The sequence below is a fragment of the Toxorhynchites rutilus genome, chromosome 3 (assembly GCF_029784135.1).
Source record: "Toxorhynchites rutilus septentrionalis strain SRP chromosome 3, ASM2978413v1, whole genome shotgun sequence".
In the NCBI taxonomy this organism is placed as follows: Eukaryota; Metazoa; Arthropoda; class Insecta; order Diptera; family Culicidae; genus Toxorhynchites; species Toxorhynchites rutilus.
Genome location: NC_073746.1, coordinates 139,881,068 through 139,906,976, shown reverse-complemented (window position 1 = coordinate 139,906,976; position 25,909 = coordinate 139,881,068). Strand labels below are relative to the sequence as shown.

Sequence of the window (25,909 nt, the reverse complement as noted above, 5' to 3'; positions counted from 1 at the left end):
ACAAGATTTATTCTGTGGAGATGCACATCTAGCGAGTAGTGGTTGGACATAAGTCTACTCATTACACGAATGAAGTCACGACTTACGTCCAGACCTTTGAACCACGCTCTCGAAGAAACATTTGGAATAATTGAATATAACCACCGCCCAAGACTTCCAGTGTTCCAATCAGTTTGCCTACTCAAGAGGGAACTCTGACGCAGTAATTGGAAAAATTCATCGTATGAAATCTGTCTATCAAACAATTCGCCTTCCTGGGCACCCACCTTTGCGAGAGTGTCCGCCTTCTCATTGCCAGGAATTGAGCAATGAGAGGGGACCCAAACAAAGGTTAACTTATAAGATCTTTCGATCAGTGCACTCATCTGCTGTCTCACTTTTGTGAGGAAATAAGATGGGTGCCTACTAGTTTTCATCGACTGGAGAGCCTCAAGCGAACTGAGACTATCCGAGAAAATGAAGTAATGGTCTGCAGGCTTGTTGGAGATCATCCCCAATGCGAAGTCGATTGCTGCCAGCTCAGCAACATAAACGGAACAAGGTTCCTGCAGTTTACGGAAGGCGCTCGAATTTTCATTGAAAACACCGAAGCCAGTGGATCCATTGAGGCGAGACCCATCAGTGAAGTATCTTTTCATGCAATTGACTTTTTGGTACTTTCGGTTAAAAATACGGGGAATGAAAGTTGGTCGAAGCTGATCTGAAATCCCATGGCCGGCGTCGTTATTGACCATTCAAAGCTCGAATCACCGAAAATTGCACGAGAATGATTTGCTAGTCCCAAGCGTCCCAAGTTGCTAGTCCCAGAAGTGTGTTCTTTGTGCAATTTGGTTGGTTCAGGTCAATCACGGAGAGCAACTACGAATTGTACAGTCTACCCAAGCTCAAGCAACTGTCCGTAACAATGATGATAGACACAAAAAGACTAAGTGAAGTATAAGTGACGTGAAAGCGTACGTGGCAGTGATGTTCGTGATCAGCCCCGTTTATATTTAATTTCTAACCGCACAGACCAAACACACACACATCGAATTGTTCCATGCTCCATGCTGGGCATGCATATCTAACATGGCGGCCTATGATATGCAAATACATGTATAAATAACTATTTCAAAATGAAAACGAACGATTCATTAATATGTAGAAATTTATTAAATCAATAATAGGCATTTTTTTCTAAAATTTCTTTCAATATTAAGGAAAATTTACGAGTTCGATGTCGTAGATTTTGGGACAATCTAATCACCACGAGCGTAGTTCGATGTTGTAGGTTAAATGGTTAGAGATCATTTACGGTATGAATAAAACCGCGATTTCGTTGAGGCAACAAGTAGCTTTCAGTAGTTTCTCACACACAATCATTCCGTCGAAGCAACAATTCAACATTTTACATAATTGAGATAAAAAAGTGTCTTCTTTCCTACAGCCAACGAATCGAAGCGGCTTACCGTTCGACGTTACCGTAGAAGAATCCCGGATTCATATGATACAAAAACTTGTTATCGTCTATAAGGGAGGACGGGGTAAGACGGCCACCCTAAGCATAGAGTACAATTAAACACAATGCATACAAAATTGAGGCATTTCATTATGTCAGCATCGGTCTTGTTTTCCGGATGTTTTCCGCAATCACGTTGACTTCCAAAAGTTTTTCTTTTTATTTCATAACGTTATATGATAAATTAAAAAATGTATGAAAAAGGTGCTACTAAAAAAAAGTCACAGGAGGGTTGTGTCCGAGACACGACCGCATAGTCGACGTAGGATTCCGTTAGGCGATCTGTTGATTTTGCATATGTTTGAAGAATTACATCGTTAAACTCTTTGATAATGATTAGGTGGCTATGAATCAGGGACGTTTTGTTTGGTTGTTGGGTATTGTTTGTTCACTCCACCAATGTTTCTTGAGTGATGATGACAGAAGGACGGTAAACAGTTGTTGGATGGTGCGAATCATATAAAATATACCGAAATGGAACGATATATGATGAAAACCGCCCTCTGTGATCCTAGACGAGATGCCTCCTGTGTTATGTATGAATGAAACAAAGTAAAAAAAAACTCACCAATGTTATATAAGATAATTATCAATACCGAACACAATTATCTATTTTTCTCATCAGTAAAAACATGTTACTTCAATACAGAGACAACATATTTGAAATGGAAAAGGTAATTTTCTTTTATAGTTTTTACTTTCTGAGTGTTTATTCAATCCAATGCGGATTTTAATTGGACTAACAACAACTAATACTATATGAAGAGTATATGGGAAATCACTTTTTCTAATATTTCTTCACTTTTCCAATTTTTCTCGCCCTTGGGTGAAAATGAACACAACAAAACAGAAAGCTTAAACCAAACGACTCGTTCTCGAGCGGGAACACACCTTGGTTTTTATTTATGAAAATTGGAATAAATCGTTTCATACATCAAGTCATTTTCAACACAACTGCTACCATATACAATTTTACACTTACACTTGTGGTAAATTATTCAAAATCCACGATCGGTTATTGATATGAAATTTCATGAAACAACCAACATTAAAGTTCCATATTTAAATTTTATTTGCTAGAATTAATCGTATCACTCACCTTACTTGCAATATAAAAATGCTCTCGACTTGTATATATTTGCAATGCTGATTTTCCCCGGGCACCTTGGTTCTGTTACCTCTTTTAGGGAAAACATTTCGGTAGGAATAAAAGTTCCCTCTACTTTCATGTATTTACAGTTCCGATTTCCCCCAGGCAGCTTGGTTTTGATGTCTCTGTTAGGGACCCGCCGCATGTGTCGTCAATTTCGACCAATCAGAAGTGGGTATTTCCGTTAGGATAGGGGTGGAGGTTTTTCAATTGTTCGATAGTTAGTTTCATGACATATATTATTTTCTTCAATATAAAAAAATGTTATGGAGTACCGAAATCGATTGACGCAAACATTTCATTAATTCATCATGAAATGACTGAGCAATAAGCGTTTGAAATTGGACAATTTTCACGATGTGCTCGATTTTCAATTTGTACCCCAATATGTTCCCGAAAGACGTAATCCTACGTCAAAATCAAAGTCGTTGTATTTTAGATCAAGCGTGATAGGAGTGGGAGGAGGTGTTATTTTTCCTGAACTACTTATAACGTGCCTAATGTGCATACCTTGCGTAATTATCATGATTAAATTTATTATATTTGGTATCTGAAAAAAACATCAAAGGGCCTGGCCGGGTAAGGGAGTAAAAAGTGCCCCCAAACCAAATCACCAGTTGTATGACAAATATTGTATAGGATATAAAATAAGAAATTTTGACAGTTTATTTGAACCCCTATGTGGTTCAACATAACATCTATAGTGAAAACGTACTTTTTCGTCTATCCTCAAAAACTTCGAGATAAAAATTTGAAAAAAAAAACCGAATGTGCATCTTACTACGGTGTATCAAGAAAAATTATTACCCCGGGCGGTCGTCTTCCCCCGTCCTAACTGCTGTACGCCTAAGAGCAGAAAAACATACAAAATATGTTTACGCCCAGAAGGCGATAATTGGAATGTATTGTGAAGAACGTCCAAATTGCGTACAATTAATAGGAGAATTGCATGACAGTCTTCGTTCAAACATACCCTAATCTTTAAAGAACATTTAGTTTTTATTTTTTCAACGATTTGTATGTTTTCGGATATTACAAGGATTTTTGCGTCACTGATACATGTGTGAATATATAAGTTTCCGAATTCTTCATACATGAGATATACGATTAAAAAAATCTATAATGTCCTATCTCGTGTAATTATAGCACAATTTACACAAATTGCGCACATAAACAAAAACATAAAAAGGAAAAAGCAAGAGGGCAATGAAATAACGCTAACACACTATAAATGATAGTTACAATTGTATCTGCATGTCACAGGTTTGTCGATATCAGCTAGCAGTGGATCCGATTTAACTTCGATTGCGTTTCGCGGAGACTGTCAACGTGTCCCTGGCCGTCGGGTTTGGTGTACAAAATGCTCAAACAAGCAGAGATGAGATCCTGCGATTTGGCAATCATTTTTCGTCGATCCTTCAGCGGAACCAGGTTCGGCTGGGAGGCAATGATCGAAAGCAACTTGGCCGTCGACCGAACCAGGTACAACTCGTCGTCCTCCGTTACCCAGACGCGTTCGTTCATGGAAATGAGTCTGGAAATAATAGATAAGCGTTAGCAAAATGTGGATATTGGCCTAACAAATTAAATTGAACCTTGAGTATATGTTCAACAACGCATCAACATCCAAATTCATTTCGATCAGCGTTTCTGGTACGGGTGAGTCGAACAGCTTCAACCGAAAGCATCTCAGCTCCAGTTCACGGACGATAAATGCCAATGGGAAGCAGTGGCCCGAGCTTTCATATTCCATCGCTAAACTCTTAACCTTAGACAGTAACCGACGACAACGTTCCGTACTGCTGTCCGGTTTTTCAAGTTCCTTATCCAGAATGTGCGTCCAAACCGATTCGATCAGCAACGGATCGTTATGATGGGAGCAGTTCAGTATCGTAAGCTTGCATTCCCACAGCTCGAATCGTTCGGCGAAATCCGAGTACAGCTGAGTTAGATTGTATAGCGTTGAATTGAGCAATTTGATCGCCTGGCTGGTGTAGTTTTTATCGGGAATAATTGACATAGCATCCAGAACCTGTTTCTGGATTTGGGCAACCTCAAGCTTGTCTTCGAGATCCTTGAGCAGCACTCCATTGTGAGCCGAATAGCCGACAGTGTCGCTCCGCATGCACATAACTGCCCGAGCGAGGTATTCGATTCGGTGCTGCAACGATATGGATTCACTATGGATGTTTGCCAACTTGTCCAGAATCTTGGAGGCGGCAGCATGTTGACCATTGCGTTCGTGATACTTCCAGAGCAAATCAGCCAACACCAGATTTTCGGGAGTTCGATTTACAGCTCGGCCCAGGAATGAACCGAGCGATGGTTCGCTTATCTCTAGAAGTTCTCCCAGCAAGTTATGGGATAGAAGCCATTCATACACTGCTATGTGCAGCAGCTGATCCTGACATTGTAGCGATAAACTGATGATTGAAATTAACTGAAAGAATATATACATTTAAGTATGCTAAAAAAAGTGAAATGTCAAAGAAGCTCACATGATTATTCGCTAACTTATCCCGATCAGTGCTTTCCAGTGATGGATAAATGCTGCTACCCTTGTTTTTGCAAACATTTGTGTAGACGTGATCCAGCATCAATTTAATCTCCTTGTAGCATATCATCCGATTCTGGAATGCCATGAATCCTTCCTGATCCTCGGCGGGTTCGTTGTTGCGATAGAAATGTAATGCAGCCTCGTTAGGATCGCTCCTCGCAGCACAAATTGAACACAGTTCGATGACTCCCGTGTAGAAACCAGCGCTCGTGAACTGTTGACATATTGAGGTCAAAGGAAGATTCGGAGCGGCACTTTTGCACAGTTGCAAGGCTGTCTTCAAGCGTTCATCTTTCTCATCCGGATCGTTGCAGGTTTTGGAAAGAAGCAGAATCTCCGAAGCCTTGTGGGATACAGCATCCTCATGGCGATACAGATTCGGGCAAACTTCCCGAAGTTTGGATGATATCGAGCCGACACTGGCGTTGTCGTTAAGGTAGGAATTTATCAGTGTTACGATCAACAGCCCACAGAGATCCGAGCGGGTGAGGATGAGATCCCGGAAGGTACAGGACTGAAGGATGGCTTGCTGCTCCTTAGTTAATCTGGACACCAGCAGATGGCACTGATGCTCGCAAAGTATTTTCCACAGTGCCAACACCTCGCATGAGTGCTCTGTAAAGGTAAAAGTTGAATGTTAGTGCTAGTTACCCCAGAAAATTCGCATTCGCAAAGGTTGATGTCCTCTTAGGATAAGACAGAATTTTCTAATCAAACATAATGAACCTGTTCTGGTAAAAAATGGAAAATATCCGGTCTTGATAGCGAATAACTTCAAGCTAGAAAATATAATTTATTTCATTTATATTCAATAAAGATTTCAATAGAAGACTTACAATTCGGTGCAATTATAGGCAAATTAATTTGAAATTCAATATTCTTTACAATTTTCTGCTTTCAGTTGTTGATGCTTCTCTGTCCCTGTACAACGGTTTTTATAAAATTATCCTCTAGAGACTCATTTGCAATAAGCCATAAACTGATCAATCTCAGGCAAATCTACCAGAGTTTCAGTTCTGGTGGCGACAGAACCCATTTCATGTTCATGAATCGAATTCAAAGATCTTACATTTCTTCGGAGACGAACGAATCGTATGATTTAAAGAAGCCATAATCAACCTGCGGCCCACCGGGATCTTCATGTTGGTTCGCCTGGCCCGTTACCATTTTGTATGTGAACAATCACGGAAACTTAATAAATAATTTTCCTATGGTGTTCCCGTGGCCGAATTTGTATCAACGATGTAAAATATTTAAATATCACTGCTAATCAGACGACCGTAAGTCGGTCGCTCAAAATGTAAATGCAGCATTCGTTCTACGGGCAATGCGGATAGATGAAATATTGCAAACTTAACTCCGCCGTATTCTTTCATTGAGTATAAACACGCCACACGCGATTTCAATTTATAGTGTTCACAATTCATCAGTCATCTAACTAGCGAATGAAAGGATGGAATAATGGAAGATGTATATTGCACAGTATTTTATTCGATGGGGGCGTCGAATTGCATACCGTCTGGTGGAGAATGCCTCTGTATTTTTGCATCCTATCATGTTTGAATCTGTACTCTGGGGTATAAGTTTGAAATTTCTGAAGCGAGACCGTTACGTTTGAGGTGCAAAGTTTCGAGCGTTAATACCTCTTTGTCAGTTGAACAAAGCGGTATGTCAATCACATCATTCGAAAGTTAAAAGGTGTATGAGTAGTTACAGATTCAGCTTATAAGAAAGAATTGGAACGCGATCAGGCACAATGAACAATTCAAAATTAAAGTAATCAAATATAAAAGTGGCGCAACGCGCATTTGGAATAATCAACACCAAGCAGCGTTTGTTGTGTTTAATTTTTGTGTCCAATTTTTATGTGATAATTTTATGTGCAATCTGTTCCCAACAAAACCTTGCGGCAATGCCGTCGATAAACCAGTCCAGTCCAGGAGGCTGAAAACCTCTCAAATAAAGAATAAAAAAAATAAAAAATGAATCAATGGAAAGTAAAGGAGAAAACCACACAGATAGGACATTATGCAAGGTAAATATTTCGTTGGCGATTAGCCAGATGTTTCCCACTCGAATCTTTTCCGTGGGGAACATATTTTAACAACACCCAAGCGAGAATTGGGCAAATAAAATAGAACGCTAAGCGATAGTACACTAGACGAAGGATGAGGGCTATAAAAATGTTGAGGACAGACCATAGGAAAGAATGATTAGAAAAAAATATTTTATTGCTGACATTTAGATAAGTTCCAAGGCGAGAACGCCGTATGGGCAATCCGAGAGGTGATAGGAATATATGCTTCTTTTGTAGGATCATTGAACCACTGCGACCATTAGTTTGATCTATTGTGGTGAGAAATATATGCTTAGGTCTCGCCCTTATTGCGCATGGAATGAACGCGAAGGGCAGAGAAGAAAAAAACAAATGTCTACGCGGTGGCGTATAGATAAGAATAGAGATAGGAAAATTCCCACACCACAACCAAGGCCAGATAACCGACGTGGTTTCGGCTACCTGAGTAGCAAAGGAAGATAGTTTCTCTCCCTTATAAAATTTTGCGTATTTATACTCGGGATTCTTGCGTAGAAACCAGTTCACTTCGTTCAATTCTATTCACGTAAGCTCGCGCTAGAGTTCAAATCTTAAGTTTATATTTAAATATTAATAAACTTCAAATTAAAGTTAGACCGTTAATCAAATGTTCAAATCCGAAACCACCCCGAAAGTTGGCAACCAGGCGCCACACACCCAAGGTAAAAAAAAATCCCAATCCGGAAAGTAATCGTAAGCTTCACTCGGACAGACTAATCTGGAGCCGTCTGATTCTGAAATGTTTTTGCGACAACGTTTGTCGGGATTTTTGTGACTGGGGCTTAGCCCATAAGAGAGCCCTTGAGGCAAAATTTAGTATGAATTGCATAAATCCAGGGCAATAATTTCTTCCCTGGTTTTCATGAGTAATTCGGGTTACCTTTTGACATCGCAAATTATTAGACCCGTATTTTTTCATTTTTTTGTTAGGGTGATCATTTCCATTTTAGGGTGATTCAAAAAACCCATTTTTTTCGCATTTTTGCCAAAAATTTTTTTTTTTCAGATGTTCGACAAATAAAATTAAAGCCAATTAGCTGGTCTTTCCTGGAAAAATACTACAGTTGCGGAAAATTTGAATTATGTTTTCGTTATTATTGATTGTATTTGTTTTTTTAGAGTTTTCATTGTCTCGGGACCAAAGGCGCTATATTTTTTTATATTATTTCTGGAAAGCTGAGGATTTTTCACATAACATATCTCGAAACCAGGGAGGCGTTTTTTTCGTTTTCGTTTTCGTTATGATTTTTCAAAGTTACCCGATGGTCCAAAAAATCATTTTCCCATTTTTCCCAAAAATGACTTTTTTCAAAAATTTATTACTTTTGAACCACTGGACCGATTCAGATGATCGACATATCGAATTAAAGCCTACTAGCTAGCCTTTTTTGAATAAAATACATACTTGCCAATTAATTGGATTATAGTCACATACATCCAGTCTAGTCGCATAGAAATATTGAACGAAAACTGAAACGTGTTAACTTTGAAAAATCATAACATAAAAATGAAAAACTTACTCTCTTCACTGGCCTTCGGATATACTATGTGCAAACACCTCAGCTTTAAGGAAAAATATAAAAAATACGGCGCCCTTGGTCCCGAAACGATGTAAGCTATAAAAAACAAATATAGTCAATAATTACGAGAACAAAATCCATTTTTGTTCAGAGTGTAATACTAGCTCATTGGCTTTAATTTAATATGTCGATCATCTGATCCAGTAGAACAAAAGTTATGTTTTTGGAGAGAAAGAAATGGGAAAAAATGATTTTTCGAACCATTGGTTAACTTTGAAAAATCATAACTCAAAAACGAAAAAACGCCTCCCTGGTTTCGAGATATGTTATGTGAAAAATCCCCAGCTTTCCAGAAAAAAAAAATATAAAAAAATATAGCACCTTTGGTCTCGAGACAATGTAAACTATAAAAAACAAATACAATCAATAATAACGAAAACACTATTCGAATTTTCTGCAACTGTAGTATTTTTCCAAGAAAGACTAGTTAATTGACTTTAATTTAATTTGTCAAACATCTGAATCGGTCCAGTGGTTCGAAAGTTATGAATATTTGAAAAAAAAAAATCATTTTTGGCAAAAATGCGAAAAATGGATTTTTCGGACCCCCCTAAAATGGAAAGGGTCACCTTAACAAAAAAGTAAAAAAAATACGGGTCTAAAAATTTGCGACAAAGAACAAAACTACCAATTTTGACGAAAATCTGAGAACCATTATATCGGTTTTGCATTGAATGGCTGAATATGAGTACCTGCTTGAAAGTACATCTTAGTCAAAATTTGCCGATGCATGTCGTTGACTGTCAGTGAAAGCTCTCTAAATATTGTGCTCGCCCTGGCCAACCTCAGTGTGTATTTCGTACTATATTGAACTTTTTTTTCGCCACAGAGTGCATCTCCAGGATATGCAAGAAGCAAAGTAGAGCAGAATCGAAGCAGTCGGTTTTCATACCGTGAAGATTGTACGAATTGTTGATATTATGTGGTTTCAAATATTTAATATTTTGATATTGTCAGTGTTAGAATATGGCAGTTTTTGCTTCCGATCAGCTGCCAGGATTCATATTCTCAAGCTGGAGAGGATACAATATCGCTGCTTGCGTATAGCCATGGGGTGTTTGCATTCGACACATACGATGAGTCTCGAAGTCTTGGCAGGAGTACCCCCGCTTACTCTTCGGTTCACAGAATTATCCTACAGATTTCTCATCCGTTGCAAGATCATGAATCCATTGGTGATTGATAACTTCGAAAATCTACTACAACTGACTCCTCAGTCAAGTTTTATGTCTTTATACCATGAGTACCTTACCCACGACGTGCACCCTTCACCAGGCATCTCCAACCAAGTTTGCTTCCCATACTTCTGCAATTCCTCTGTCATTTTTGATCTGTCCATGCGACAAAAAATCCATGGAATACCAGATCACCTACGCTCCAATGTTATTCCGTCGATATTTTCGGAAAAATATGGGAAAGTTGGATCTGATAAAAGGTTCTTTACTGACGGTTCATACATAAACGGGTCCACTGGCTTCGGCATCTTCAATGAAAATTCCAGTGCCTCTTTCAAACTCAAAGATCCTTGTTCCGTGTATGTCGCAGAAATGGGTGCGATATACTATGCTCTAGGGATCATTGAAACACTGCCCATCGACCATTATTTTATTTTTTCAGACAGTCTCAGCTCAATAGAGGCAATCCGCTCAATGAAAGTTGATAAACGCTCATCTTATTTCCTAACAAGAATAAGACATCTATTGAGTGTTTTGGTCGAAAAATTATTCAAGATTACCTTAGCATGGGTTCCCTCTCATTGCTCGATTCCGGGGAATGAGAAAGCGGACTCGCTAGCTAAGGTGGGCGCTTCAGAAGGCACACCTTTTGAAAGGCAAATTGCCTATAATGATTTTTTTCACATTCCTCGTCAGGACAAACTCGTTAGTTGGCAGCGCATGTGGAGTGAAGATGAGTTCGGTCGTTGGTTACACACGATTATCCCTAAGGTCTCGACGAGTGCATGGTTCAAGGGATTGAATGTAGGTCATGATTTCATTCGCGTGATATCTCGGCTTATGTCCAATCACTACAACCTAAACGCGCATCTCTATCGCATTGGGCTCGCAGCAAACAATCTTTGTGATTGTGGCGATGGCTACCACGACATCGAGCATGTTGTCTGGTCGTGTATCCGGTTCCATGCTGCTCGCTCTCAGCTCTCTAGAGCACTGAGAGCACAAGGCAGACAATCGGATATCCCCGTCCGGGATATCTTAGGTAGCCGTGATCCTGATCTTCTGCTTCATCTATACCTGTTCCTCAGAAACGCCGATGTCAACGTTTAATGATGTTTCCTTCGTTGTGTCCCCGTTTTATATCCCTCCTATCCGATCGATAAACTTTTACTTAGTCGCGGCAATACATACACACACTCTTTACAGATGCACGGGCCGAAGGTTGTGCAGTCCACTGATCATTCAACAAGAGCCAAAGGTTGTACCGTTCATGACAACTCTACACGAGCTGATGATTGCGCCGGCTAGTGACCATTCTATCCTGGATTCCTCGAGTCGAGAAAGACGCACCACGCTAGATATGGGGTACAGACTAGGGGGCGTTGCTGATTAATGGTCAGCTGCATCCTATTAGAAAGTATCCCGTGTCGGGCACACGTACAGAGCATCGAAGACTGCAACATACCAATTATGAGAACACTTGTAATACTAACCTCGAGCCAACCGCGAGTAATCGGTTACATATTACTAACATAGTTGTAAGACAAAAATTGTCAAAATATTGGACTCCCGGCCCCGTCAGGCTAACGCCACATGTGCCTTAATAAAAAATATATTTGGGGAAAAAAAAAATTTAACGGTAGTGTGGGACAAACATAAAATCACCTGGAGCCGCACTGTGTGTAATGCGAGAAGAATATCGCGATGCATACTAAGTGCGTTGCGTGTATTGTTCTGAGCGCGAGTATTTTTCTCGCGAGAACAAGAATGAACAATGAATAAATCATCTTCAGTTGCGTCTACAAAACAGCGCAAACTCATCGGTCATTTCCAGGGCCACTAAAACTTCCGACTGATGAGCGATTTGAGAAATTTGGATGCATCCTAAAAATATATTTTATATTTATTTTTGCTAGCTAGGAGCTTCTGTAAATTCAACAGTTTGTTTGAATTTATTGGTCAATGCTTCCACCAGCACCGGCACGTCAAATGCCAAACGAATGATTTATTATTGCAATGCCCTCTTTCAAATCAGCATGTCTAGAATCAGTTCTAAATTTTGAAAAATTCAATGAAAATCATTGAATTCAATTATTTAAATGCTTAAACCCCGTAGTCCGACCCTTACTCAACAATAATAATAAATAGAATAATTCTCTCAACTAGTCGTGAATGATTTTCACTCCGGAATTTGGAGCTAAGAGATATGTTGGCATAAAAAGTACAGTAAGTTACTTATAATGCGATATGCTGAGGCACCACTCAGTGTCGCATTGGAGTCGATTTTGACCAGTAATTGGACATCCGCGACTGGTGGCGACTTTCAATGTGGGGCCATAATTTGGGCCCCGAACTCAATGTTTACAAAAATGTCCAATTAGAGGTAAAAATGTCTAATTAAACGTGTTGCACACAGATCACAGATCTGTTCAATTAGCTTAATGTCGATTTAGATGTAAATTACTGTACAACCAAATTAAAACAAACGCCGAGACACAAAGCCCAGACAAAAACCAAACGAGCCGTCCGTCTCCGTCAATTATTCTTTTCTACAAATCCTGCCGGTCGTTTTCGTTGAACGTATGCTGACGGGTCGTTACGTTGCAGGTGTATGTGAATGTTTTCATGGGAATTGCATGGTAGAATCATTGACGTATCGTGAAGTGACGGGACGTGAACGTGACGTGTATGTTGTATGTGAATCGCACTTAAATCGTGAATGACTTATTTGTGATTTTTTTAAAAATCGATCATTCAATTTTCGTGATATCAATTATTGTTTCCACATTAAAAGAGACGTAAGGTATTTTTCAGCATTGAGAGTTGTGTTCTCCGGTGGAAAACAGAAGGTGAAAATTTGTTTCGATGCTATTGATTTCACCTCCGACGCCCCAAAAATTATATTCGATTTGGATTTTCTGTTGCCGTTCTGCGACTTCTGAAATGTTTCGTTTTGCGTTGGAGATGTAATTTTATTAAGAGATACTGAAAAACTGCTTATATATTCAAGAAGATCAATTTCAATTTCAGTGCTAAAGACAGCAAGCAATCAACATTACATGTTAATACTGAATTATTTGGACAATCTACTCAAATTGCTTCTTGAAACGTTAGCGCTAATCACTCAGTGGGAGCATTCATTTATCGGCCATTGTCATTGCTATCAAATGTTTGTATCAGAGAGCTGTACTATTAAATTTCTGTAAAGTTTGTTCTCGCCGGAAATAATTTCGTAGTTCTATGTTAACAATGGTGTCATGTCTGAGACATCAACCTTCTTTGTTTAATTTTTTCTGATGTTCACGAAACCATGGCTAACACTTGTTTGTGGCCCTTTAGAAAAAAATGTTGAGTACCGCTGATCTAAAGTCTCTGTGAAAAATGACGATAATGATTATGACACCGCCAGAGAGTACCTCTTGAATATCACTGAGATCCAAGGAAGGTAACCCTATATTTGAACAATTGCTGAGCCTTAATAAGAAAGACTTCAGCACATTCACTGGTCTTATAACAGGACACTGTCCGAGCAAATACTATCTTAAAAACATTGGTTTAGTTCAAGATGATATTTGTCGCTTTTGTAATGCCGAAAACGAAACCTCGGAACATTTGCTCTGTAACTGCGCAGCTCTAACACGACGCAGATTTCAACACCTTGATAAAGCTATTCTGGAGCCCAAGGATATTTGGTCTGCGTCGCCGATCAGAATCATAAATTTAATCAAACAGAGTATTCTTGATTGGTACCTGTAGTTTTCAGTGTACTCCTTCATCAATAAGCAATAGATAAGCTTGAAGTGTAGTATAAAAAAATGAGGTATACCACAATAGTTCCCAACAGGGGAAAAAATGAACAGGACGCTGGAGCAAAATCTGGTGACCGAAAGACACGAAAGGATGAATGCTGATTAATGACGAAACGTTGGTGAAGATGAATTTTGGACAGCTCCCAGGCCTGAAATTCTATAAAGCCACTGCCAGAGATGTCCCCAGCAAATTTAAATTCGTTTTCGCTGATAAATTTACCAGGAAGTTCTTGATTTGGCAAGGGATTTTCAGATGTGGATAGAAAGCTTAGGCTCTTGTCACACACAAGACAATGAGCTCGTAAATGTATAGGGAAGAGTGCCTGCAGAAATGTCTCTATCCGTTTGTTAAGGCTCAAGAAGGTCCTGTGAAGTATTGGCCAGATTTGGCTACAGTTGAGAGTTGAGAGGCCACATTTGGCTACAGTTGAGAGGTGATTATTTGTACCGTGACAATGGAGCCGATTTCATTGAGAAACCCCTCAATCTTCCCAATTGCTCCTAATTTTGCCAAATCAAAAAGTATTGGGCAATTGTCAAGCGGAAATCGAAGAAGAATGCACAACTGATTCGGAATGTGGCAGACATGAAGAGATCGTGGAGGAAAATGGTCGCTTAAAGGAAGTGGAAAGTATCCGAAGGAAAGTACGAAAAATAATTATTACTGCGGCGCAATAATTTAAAAAAAATATTCTGGAAGAACAATAAATTATCTGCATTTAGATATAATAAACATTGTTTGTATCTTAAACCAATCCCGAGATACAAATGTTTTTTTGTGATTTCGATTCGTATGTTAACGATGTATGTTTACAGAAATACGTCCGTGGACTAGGCCTTGTACTTATATTTGTAAAATGTTTGCCTTCTTTGGCTGAAATTGTGTCGAGTTACGTGACCTCTGGGAGGCATTTCTGATTAATGATCAGCTACATCCTAATAGAAAGTATCCCGCATCGACTGTGAACAGAATAATCTACAAATTAATTGTAACACTTACCTCGAGCCAACCACGAGTAATCAGTTATATGCTATTAACATATTTTAAAAGCTCAATTGAAAAAATATTGAATTTTTGGCCCTGACAGGCTGCCGTGCTCCCTTGGCCGAGTGGTTAGCGTCATAACTAACATGCCGGGTGTTCGGGTTCGATTTCCGTTCTGGTCGGGGGAATTTTTCGTCAAAGAAATTTCTTCCGACTTGCACTGTGATCACGCGTATTCTAGAGCTTGCCACTCAGAATGCATTCAAGGCGTGTTATTTGGCATAGAAATCACAACTAAGTATAAATAAAAATGATGCAAGTAATACTACGTTGAGACGGCGAAGTTCCTCTAGGAACGTTAGTGCCATTGAAGAAGAAGAAGAAGGCTGCCGCAAAAGGAGCCTAAATAAATATACATACTGGGAAAAAAGACTAAGATTCATCACACTATTTCGATTCGCAATTCCCAAATTCAGCTCAACAGTGTAGCAAAGGAAGTTTGTACTTACTAATCAAACGTATTAAAGCATCCAATGATTTTTTCTCTTCAGTCGCCGCATCTTCTGCGGTGTTCTTTTGCTGGACCGAAGCCCCGCCGAATGTACCATGGCCGCTCGCAAATGATTGCTGATGTCCGTAAGGGCTTTGAGGACCAATTCCAGACGACACACCGGACATCGTTTGGTGTTGTTGCTGTTGGTGGTGATGATGTTGCTGCTGCTGTAGATATCCACCGGGACCACCAATGGTGCCAGCGTGAGACATATTCTTCCCCACAAGTCCGGCTAGATTTGTGAGTGCGAACGAGTCCAAGAAACGTTTTATTGCATATAAATCCTCCAAAATTTGTGCGCAATCCTGCTGGCTGATGGTCGTATGAAGCTTATCGTCAATGCAACGCTTGTGCCAAATCGAACGCAGCAATCGCGACATGTGCAGATACAGACCGGCGTGCTTTGCCGAATAATGGAAGTGTGCGGAATCCGCAGACAGGGGAAGATTGCCGAAGCTCTGATTGAGTGGAGTGGACACTGAAATAATCCAGGGTTTTAGATTGTACTCATATCAATGATTTCACTGTCACATACTTTGGTTACCTGGAAACTGGGTTTGTTGTATGAGGCTCTGCTGAACCGAAGATGCTGGTCGCGAAGCGGAGAATGGCGTCGACATGAACAGTCGAGGACCTCCTGGTTGAGATTCTGCAAAATAGAACCCACATGCATAATGAACCCTATCAATTACTTCACCTCAAACCTACCGACAAATCCAGTAGCCGGAGAGTTGAAACTCAATTGTCTGGGTGCCGCCGGTTGGCCACCCATGTAAGCGCCAACATCGAAGAATGGCTCCCCGCCGTACAAGATGAAGGCTTGAGCGGCCCAGTCGCCCAGTTCGGTACCTTTGAAAGTTTCAATACACGCCAGCAGTAAACTTGTTGCGCACGCTTGTGGCTCCGTTTGCACCTGGAAGTAAGCTTTAACGGCTTCGTTGTGCGGTCCGTGACATGCTAGTAGCAGCTGCTGAAGAATATCGACTGATTTGAGAAGCGACACAATGTGCACCCCTTGGTTTGTCAATAGTGCAACCTTTTTTGGGACTTGTGCCGCCCGCAGGGGAGTTTCTACGGTGATCTTATCTTTAGGTTTCACTTCTGCTACCGCCCAAACCTGGCCATCCATTGTCATGACAGTCGACGACTCAATCAAATTTTGTCGGGAAGGAAAAGGTTCGGAACTGAGAGACCATAACAGGTCCTGGTCCGGCTGAGGCGTTGATACCATCAACAGGGAACCCTGGCTGTAAAATGCCGAATGAACTTGTTTGGGTTTGCCCACGTTGTTGTTTGGAGTGTATCCAGGTGGAAGTCGAACATGGAGAAGATACAGCCCTTGCGGACGCTGTTGTTCGAGGCTGCCAGCCAAGCCAGCTTGCTGTTGGGGTTGCTGCTGTAGCTGTTGTAACATTTGCTGTTGTTGAATACCGAATAATATAGGCGTCGTAGAAAAATAGAAACGTACGCCAGTCTGGGTTATCGCTATCAGATGTAAGTGTGACGAATCGTCCGCTGATAGTGGGCACAGGGCAGTGACAGGCCTAAACACCGAGGGTTCAATAGTTCGTTGAATATTTGCCGCACTGGACGCTATATCATTCTGTGATATCCTGGCGAGTCGTTTCACAGTGTTGGAATCCGTTCCAATATCCCACGCTTCGATGGCACCCTTTTCGGTTAGCACATACAGCAATTTCCGAGAGTTATCGATTGTTATCTTGGAAATCGAATCATTTTCTGAGAACACTTTGAATATTCCGGGCACCAAGTGGGACATCAATCCCTGCGAGTGGTTCACCTTTTTGTATCGTTTGCCAAACCAGTTCGATTCCGCCTGGTAGTAGATTTCATACAAGCAGCCATCCCGTCCGCCCAAAAATATCCTACCATCAGATGTTCCCTCGACGCAAGTGACGGCAACGTTATCCGTATTCAGTACGAAAATTGGCTTGTTCAGCAGCTGCATTTCCTCGGTGGAAGACGTGATCGAGCGGTTTGGCGACGCCTTCGAATCTCCAAATGTGACGCCAAGAATAACTATCTCCACTGGTGTGGTCAACACAAGAAGATACTTCACATCGGCAATGAACACCCCAGGTTTAGGGGCCACCAAGCCAACACTCACAATCAGATGCGATAAACCATCGAAGTATGCCACATCTCGACTCTGCTCGTAGGTCCAAATCTGAAATATCACAATATATATTGAATATTTATTTGCAACGTCTCGAAGGATAAAAAACAAATTTCACAGATTGAACTTAACCTAATAAAACCTTAATACTATTCTAAACATATTATTAGACATATCAAATTTCGTGACTGGAATAAATCGCACAGAAAACCAGGGCTGTGGATTCTGAGAAAAATTTTCCGACTCCAACTCCTTACAATTATTAGTACCCACTCCGACTCCAGCTGAAAAAAATTAAATTATTTAAAACCAGCTTTTTCACCAGGTTTCACTTTTTTTCAATCTATTGCATCTCAAAACCACAGCTTTCGCTCATGAATTAAAGACATAAATTAAGATAAAGACGGTGTGATTCGAATCTCGATGTTGCTTTTATTTTTCTTACTTTCGACTGGGTGAAAAAGGTGTCTCAAAGCTACGGACTGTCTCCGGTCTCCTGCCATCAACACCAGCTGTCTCTGTCTGTGCTGAAATTGAAGAACCTCCTTTCGATCTAATCATAGACTCGGCGAACGTAGCCAGGACTGCCAGTTTTTTGTCGAAAACCAACGGTAGAGGGGAGACCCACCTGACCGCCCTTAGCAACACGATCCTGCAGCGGGTGGCGCATTCCAACCACCCCCCGGTGGCAAAACAATCCTGGTTTGGTGCGAACGACTGGAGGTTCCCAACTGTTCTCGTCGAGAACGGTATTAGGGACAACTTTCGAGCCGGGCGAGCTCGATCGGTCTGCTAGAATATTTCAAGGCCATCAAAGCAGAAAAATATCGTCTCCACGAGGTCAGATATTCGGACGGCTCAAAAGGACCATCGGGAGTTGGATCTGGGGTAAGCGATAATAATAATAGTCTGATTTCCAGCAAGAAACTCGCGGACATCTGCCAGGACTTCTCGGCCGAAGTGGCCGGCATCTTCGAGGCAACTACAACTTCATCTTCCAAGCGGTTGTTGGTCGTCTCCGATACGGCAAGCGCCATTGATGCCATCGGTGCGATCAGGTCCAAACATCCATTGGTACAGGCCATCAGGAAGTACATATTGATCGACGCTGTGCTCATGTGGACCCCCGGATACAACGGCATCGCAGGGAATGAAGCGGCCGACCGGTTTGCCGGAATCGGTCGCACCAGACCGTTCTTCACTCGGGATGTGCCATTTGACGATGTGAAGTTGTGGATCACCAACTCTTTCCGCACCTTTTGGACCGAAAGGTGGTTCGCAGAGAGGGGGCAGTTTCTCAGAAAAGTCAAGGGCACGATTGTCAGGTTTGACGATGTTAAAGGAATGAGAGAACAACGAATCCTGTCCAGACTGAGGACCGGTCACTGCTCGGTCTCATACGGATTCAATAGAGGACCCTTCCTTCTACTCTGCGACCTCTGCCAAATCCACAACTCCGTCGAGCACTTCTTGTGTGTTTGCCAAAAATTCGATGATTTGATGAAACCTTCATGGAATCAGCGAGAATGTAAGAGACATCTTGAGGGGCGATCCAGCAAAAGTAGCAGCGCTGGTCCGCTACCTAGATGCCGAACTATTTTAAGATCTAGCGTCTGAACAATGGATCAGTCAAGAAGATCCTCGTTCCTTCCCCTCCACGATGAAGGGGAACAAGAATAGAATGATAATGAGGCGAACCAGCCCAGGAGGCTGAAAACATCTCAAATAAAGAATGTCGATGTTGCTTTTATTTTTCTTACTTTCGACTGGGTGGAAACGGGAAAATGTCTCAAAATTGATTGATGTTATTTTCCTGACAATGTCCGTAAGCTGAATTACGACATTGTCTGTTTTTGCATTCACCAAAATGTAAGACAACCTGACGGCCCTGGTTGAGTGTATCGTTTAAGAGGATAATATTTCTGTTTTACGGTGATGTGCAGAGTATTATTCCCATTTATCACTTTGCGGTCGTTTGTCTGCTCTCAGCCACCACAGCAAGGAATCATACTAAATACTTTATTAAACGATGTAATAGTTTACATTTTTTTACCGAATTTTAATGTCTAGTGAATTTTCTCACGGATATAAACGGAGTTTCTATTATTAATAGGTATCGGTACTCGGTATAAACAAGATATTATTAACGTGGAAAGATAAGAGAATCTCTTTCAAGGGAAATTAAATCAGACCGCAAAGGGTTAATATAATATAATAGAGTAGATAGGGGCAATATGGTCCCCCTAAGAACAAAACGTCCTAAAACACGTAGAAACGTTTATAAATTATGCTACATGTTAAAACCTCACGATATGAAACCTTATTAATCGATGTGAATTGTATGAATATACTTTAAAAAAGATTTATGTGGAAAATTTTAAAAAAGTGTTCCATTTCCTTCGATCGAAAGTACCACGGGGCAAAACAGTCCACCATACGGGGCAATATGACCATGTTAGTTGATTCAATCTTTTGAGCATGTTTTCGCTAGGAAATAACGTAACAAGTTCATAAGAGGACAGTTTATTCTATTTTGCAACTATCACGTATATTTCATTGGGTTTCAGTCAGTTAGCATGTACAAAATATAACAACGTGATCAAAGTGATTGGACTACAATTTTCGTTACTCAAAGCAGGAACAGAGAATATCTGTGCCGTTATGTACCCAATATTGGCATCGATAGCGTTGGATTCGTCCATCGCCGCCCGTAGAGAAACTGAATTGTGCCGACAGTAGCAACATAGGGAGTTCTCTGGAAGATTCTATGATCGTTATTCCGTGTTCAGCACTCAGCGCTCAGCTGAAGTTATAGCCTTTTCCCCGCATTGTTAGAATTTTGGAATTTTTGGTCTGTACCTGTTGAATGAAGATAATAATTTTTAGTTTACTTGCTTCTCCTATTGATAAGAGATAGTTCTCAATCACTGAATCACTGAATTTTTATCGACGTTGAATTGCCTTAATGGTTGAATGTTGTATTTCTGTTGTACGTCCTCCAGTAAATCGTAGAATTTGCCAACTGCAATGCGATTGAACTATTGTGCCCTGGCGGCGGAGGTTGCTTCTGATGTCCGAAAAGAGAGTTGTGGGTGGTGCCTTCGAAAGCCAACCAACCAATCTATTCCGGCTAATTACTTTTGGCTATTGTAAGGATGAGGAATATCATTTCTTTCGGCCAAATCATACGCCAGCTTCCGGATTTCTCTTGTCGCAACACCGTAGAATCGTTGTCTATAGCGAGAATATTACTCCGTCGTAAAAACATTACCAAATGATCCGAGCAGCTAGAGCAACAAAGGATCTGCACAATGTAAATAACGTTCAAGTGTTTTCCGCGGGACACAATGCACTAAGAATGCATGTCGCACTGACGTATCACTCTTCACCGCTTCGATTGTCGCATTCAAGCCGTTCTGTGGCCACTTTTTACGATCGGATGTTCTGGTATAACTCCGCACCATGATTACACATCTAGCTATTTCCAACTATGTTTACAAATGTTGACAGCTGTATTTACATGTTATGTTGAAAAAATACATGGTCATACTGCAGGTATGACCATGTATTATATTCAATGTAATGCAGAGTGTCCGGATTCAAAAGCATTACTATATTCGCAATTCAAAAACCTCACTCGAAAATTGAGTTCAATATTGAAAAAATTGATAACTCAAAACATGTCCCCCTTGATATTGTTTGAATATATTTTTCTTAGAAAATCATTTCAATTCAACAAAGTTTGACGTACAGTGGTGCCAAAATGAAGATACCAATCCAATTCCAATTCCAATTCCAATTCTTTGCAAAATTGAAATCGTGAAAAAATTCCAAAGTTCAGGATTTTCCATTGAAAGAGTCCGACACAGCGCAACTTTATATCAAACTTTGTTAAATTGAAAGGGGTTTCCAATAAAATATAATAATGATTTTCCACCAACTTTGCCGTACCTCATATCTTAATCAGACAACTGTATTCCGAGTTATGAGTTTTCGCAAAAAAGGGTCAATGAATCAAGATACATCAGTCGTTATCAAAATTGGTCATCTGATAACGAAAATGTAGATTTTGTGGTACCTGCCACCACACGTACAATGTTTTCAAAAAATTGGGGAGTGTTGTGACAACGATCGGTTGATTTGGCGTGGAACTGCTCTATAATCCATGAGCTTTATTCTAACACTAAAAAAAATATTTTCCATTTTTGTGAACATTTGCTCCTTCAGATTTGCAACTGGCACGAATTTTTTGTTCCACAGTTTTATTTTATAAATCATAATTCATTCAATCATTGTCCACTTATCAAACAAAATATGTTCACCTATTCGAACAGAAAGTTTTCTTTCACTAATGCTGCTCTGAATATCTGTCCTTTTAGGAATGAACTTTAATACAATCCATACATTGCAACTGTGTTCCCCCTAAACTAGCCTTTCGATATTGAATGTATTGTAATGCAGTGTCGAAAAAATTTCCAGTTTTAATAAATTTTACATACAGTAAAACCTGTTTTTGTACGGTTTTTTTCGTGCGGTTTTCTGTTCTTGTGCGGTTATTTTTTGTGCGGTATATGAAAAGAAGCATATTTGACGAAGTTATCGTCCATTTAGTTTTTTTCGATGGTTTATATGCATTTCAGTGCGAAAAGAGCATATTTGCACCTCAATGATCCACTTCTGAAATCATTCCCCTCCTCCCATCAAATGCTCTAAGTTTTTCAAAGTTTTTGCTGTTAGTTATCATTAACAGCATCATGTTTCGGCATGTAACTAAAAGCACAAAACAGCCACGCGCAACCGAAGAGCCAAACTGTCCTATCGCAAAGCAGGGAAACAAAAGGAAATTGAACGGTGAACGGCGTGGATTTGAGTTATTTTATTGGAGGAAACTTTTTTATGCGGTCCCTTTCTACCGCACAAAATTTTTTTTTTTTGAAAATGTGTACCGAACACGGGTTTTTAAACCTACTGGTGAAGTTTTGCACGATTTTTTTATGCGGTCCCTATCCCCCGCACAAAAAAAGGGTTGCCTGTACTATATTTCACCTAAATCAATTAGAGTTTTAGGGAACAGTTTGCACCTCACTTGTAATTTATTTTCCCCTTTCATGTTGAACAATTCTGATAAAATAATTGAAATTAAAAACAACTTCAGTTACATTGTCTCTCCCAATAAGGTCGATAAATTTGCGAAAGGCCATTAACGGATCTCTGGTAATAGAAACCATAGTTTAAGGCACGGGTTTCAGAACAAATCGCGTAGTTCAACAACATATATTTGTTTTCTCTTTATACTCAAAATACGGTACAGATTGATAAAAAGATGGGACAATAAAAAATGGTTGAAAAACTGTACTGTCCCGTTAAAAACGGTACTTTTGGTCAGCCTGTCATTTAACTGGAAATCGAAGTCGAAGCGAAGTGCGTAACGACCTTGAGCTGTATAACAGTCATTCGTCTCTTTATTCCCCTTTACATACCGAAGCAACCACTCAAAGTTACACAATACTTGTAGGTAATCATTGCAGGTAGGCGCAGGCGCCACTTTTAGATTACCCTGGTTCGTGATACCAGGGTGTAAGCGTTCAAGTTTGATTGCAGTATCAAATGTACTGAATCAGGTTAGCCTCTTTAAGGAAATCCAGAGTCTCTTTCTTTCCGTGTGTCGTTCTGCAAAACGACATCTAGGCCACCGGTTAAGCCGTACCTCCTACGAAGGTCCGCAGTTAGCATGCATTCGGTTAGAATATTCCCCACTGTCAGGCGGCTGCCGCAACAGGTAGGGGGCTCTTCTTTCTTTGCTAGGAAGTTATGAGTCAACCACGTATGTCCGATGCGAAGACGCGAGAGAATTCGCTGTTCATACGTGTTGGCTCGGTCCTTCCATTTGCCGGTTGATGCTTTGATTCTACGAAACTGCAGGTCCCTTTCACGATTCCATTCAGCCTCCCAAGTGAGGAGTAATTATTCAATAGGATAACTCATACCACACAGAAACAACACACTCCAGGGGTACGAGCCCGATTGAATATATGAATTCGATTCGAGATTGTCGGCGAGAAAATGCGACAGACTTACACTTTTTTACATTCAGCTCCACACCGTTCGCAAGGCATCATTTTTGCAGTTCATTAATATCGGCCCGAAGTGCACAGTAATCGGTGATTCAGTGAAGGAAACTCAGACCGCTTCTTTACGAATCCACGTTTAAATTCGGAGATGGTTGTCCGAGATGCTAGATAGAGAATGTTGTTGACTAATTCCTCAAACACTTTAGCCAGGCAACACAAAATAGAGTTACCACGATAATTGTCCACGTGTCGAATCATTCGAATCTGCTTTAAGCATTGGGCAGGTTGAAACTGTCTTTCATAGCATCGGGAAAACACTGTGACGGAGCGACTTATTGAAAATCGTTGACAGTAGCTCCATACATTCCTTCAGGAACAACGGTGGAAGATTGTCGAACCCCGCTCCCTCGGAAGCGTCTAGTTTTTTCAGAATAGTCAAAATTTGGAGTTGTATTATGTTGAAAATAGGTAGATTCACATCCAAAACAGGACAGTCTCTGATGCTGACAGGCGAAAATGCTGGTGAGTTAGTGCTATATACACTTTCGAAAAAATCATGAGAGAAATGTTAGTTACACTGACCGGAGAATCAGCAGTCTTATCTTTCAACGTCATCTCAGCAGGGAATTGTTTGCAGCGTTTATAATTGCGTACGTGCATCCAGAAAGCAGAGCGATTTTGCTTCGCGGTTTCCACATGTAGCTACGAAACGATACAATCCGGCAACCGTTGTAAAGGGTTTCAATTGAACGAAGATGATTGCGATTTTCATCTGTCCCTGCTCGGAAAAAGCGCTTCCGAGATTTTCGAACAACATTGCGAAGGTGTTGCAGTTCGGATGTCTATCAAGGATGCTTGTAAGAGTACCTTCTAGAAAAATATACTCGCACAGTGTATAAGTACAGTTGTTGAGAATTCCGTTCAACTTTGGAAAATGCTGTGATAACAATGACGAGAATTGAGAAGCAGAAACAAGAGGTTCGAATCTTTCACTGGTGTTTGATAAACCCTTGAACAAGATATCGGAATCGAAACAATACATCAAGCGTTAATATAAAAATGAACATGATTCGAAACATGAAGCGTTACTACAGCACTAAAATACAGCAAAGTGAATGCACTTTGATCAGATAAACACATAGACAGACTTTCAACTTAAGAAAGTACTTACATAGATATCGGAATCGATTGACAACCAGGCACGACCAATTTCTGGAAAAAGCCCCATCATACAGTGACATTTTATATCTGTGAATAAAATAGAAATGATTATTTAAAGGGAAAATGAATCTTAATGCTTTTCGAAATGTGTGTTATGATACTATCGGCTTAATCAGTATCAGTTACTTCTCGGATTTGAAATTTTTGGAAGCACGAAATTGCTACTGAAAAAAATATTGTTGAATGCAAAATACATACGCTTAAAATGTTCCATAATCTCCGGAGGAATAGGAATTTTGTTCACAGTTGATAGCTGATTCAAATTTTTTAGTCCCAGCGACAGGCTTGATAAGTTTTGGTAGTCATAATCATTCAGTCCGCTGGCAGTTGCAATCCCTGATTGTTTTACTCCTGTTACCTGGAATCACGTACACATATCAGAGCTCTTATGCTCACTTTTCGTAGAGGTTAAGCTAACAAATAAAATATTCCCCATTGATTGCATGAACCTGCATTTTTTTTCACATGCACAATATTTGTGTCTCGTGAAACTTACCTCCAAAAGCCCGGGACTTGAGCAATCCGCAATGTCGTGTCGCTCAAGCATGGTACCGGCAAACTCCAACGAGTCCGCTAAAGCGGCGGATTCCGAAAGACTCATCGTTTTATTCTAGATTCGTGTCAAAGCAGGATCGATGTTGCACACTATAAACTAAAATCGAACTGGTCCAAATGCGCGTAAAAATCGTTTATTTTCAACTACTTCTTATGCGCTATATTAGTTCCGATTGCGGTTTGAAAAGCAGCTCTTTTCGTAATTCATAGTTTGACAGCTGCACAAACTGCAACGAACGGCAGGTTGTCAAATTCGAATGAACTTTCGCCAGGAAACAAAAATTCATCAGTTTGTTTGCATCCTAGAATGAACTGACGCCGTATCGTAGTGATCCCCGATAATCGTTCGATTAATCGATTAATCGAAAACTTCCTACAAAAATCGATTATTAATCGAACGAATACTGAACAACCAATAATCGAAGCGAACGAATAATTTACGTCGATTAATCGATCCAAGATAATAATTGATTTTCAGGCGGAATGAACGCTTTTTTGTTTCCAGATGGCTTTCTAACAAATG

General features: G+C 40.3%; 1 protein-coding gene across 3 annotated transcripts; it reads right to left on the bottom strand.

Annotated features, from left to right (window-relative positions):
• Window positions 1-3,704: 3,704 nt before the first annotated feature.
• Window positions 3,705-25,614, bottom strand: LOC129778480 (nuclear pore complex protein Nup154). Of its 3 annotated transcripts, none has more exons than XM_055785399.1 (9): window positions 25,328-25,614; window positions 25,030-25,244; window positions 24,782-24,858; window positions 16,111-17,590; window positions 15,938-16,051; window positions 15,359-15,880; window positions 5,147-5,820; window positions 4,244-5,088; window positions 3,705-4,182 (listed from the first exon to the last, which is right to left on the bottom strand). In XM_055785399.1, exons 2-9 carry the CDS (start codon window positions 25,043-25,045, stop codon window positions 3,927-3,929), a joined length of 3,984 nt encoding a protein of 1,327 aa, XP_055641374.1. In that variant the 5' UTR covers window positions 25,046-25,244; window positions 25,328-25,614; the 3' UTR covers window positions 3,705-3,926. The 3 variants fall into 3 exon arrangements, with proteins under 3 accessions (XP_055641374.1, XP_055641372.1, XP_055641373.1); XM_055785397.1 differs by having other exon boundaries at window positions 25,030-25,189; XM_055785398.1 differs by having other exon boundaries at window positions 15,947-16,051; window positions 25,030-25,189.
• Between the last annotated feature and the right edge of the window lie 295 nt (window positions 25,615-25,909).

What these genes read in the sequence shown, in the direction of transcription:
- LOC129778480 (XM_055785397.1), bottom strand. Translation starts at nt 25,432, where the DNA reads ATGAGTCTTTCGGAATCCGCCGCTTTAGCGGACTCGTTGGAGTTTGCC. An exon ending in CCAGTTTCCAGGTAACCAAA is followed by an intron (nt 15,881 to 15,937) that starts GTATGTGACAGT and finishes GGATTATTTCAG; the next exon opens with TGTCCACTCCACTCAATCAG. An exon ending in TTGTTGAACATATACTCAAG is followed by an intron (nt 4,183 to 4,243) that starts GTTCAATTTAAT and finishes TATTATTTCCAG; the next exon opens with ACTCATTTCCATGAACGAAC.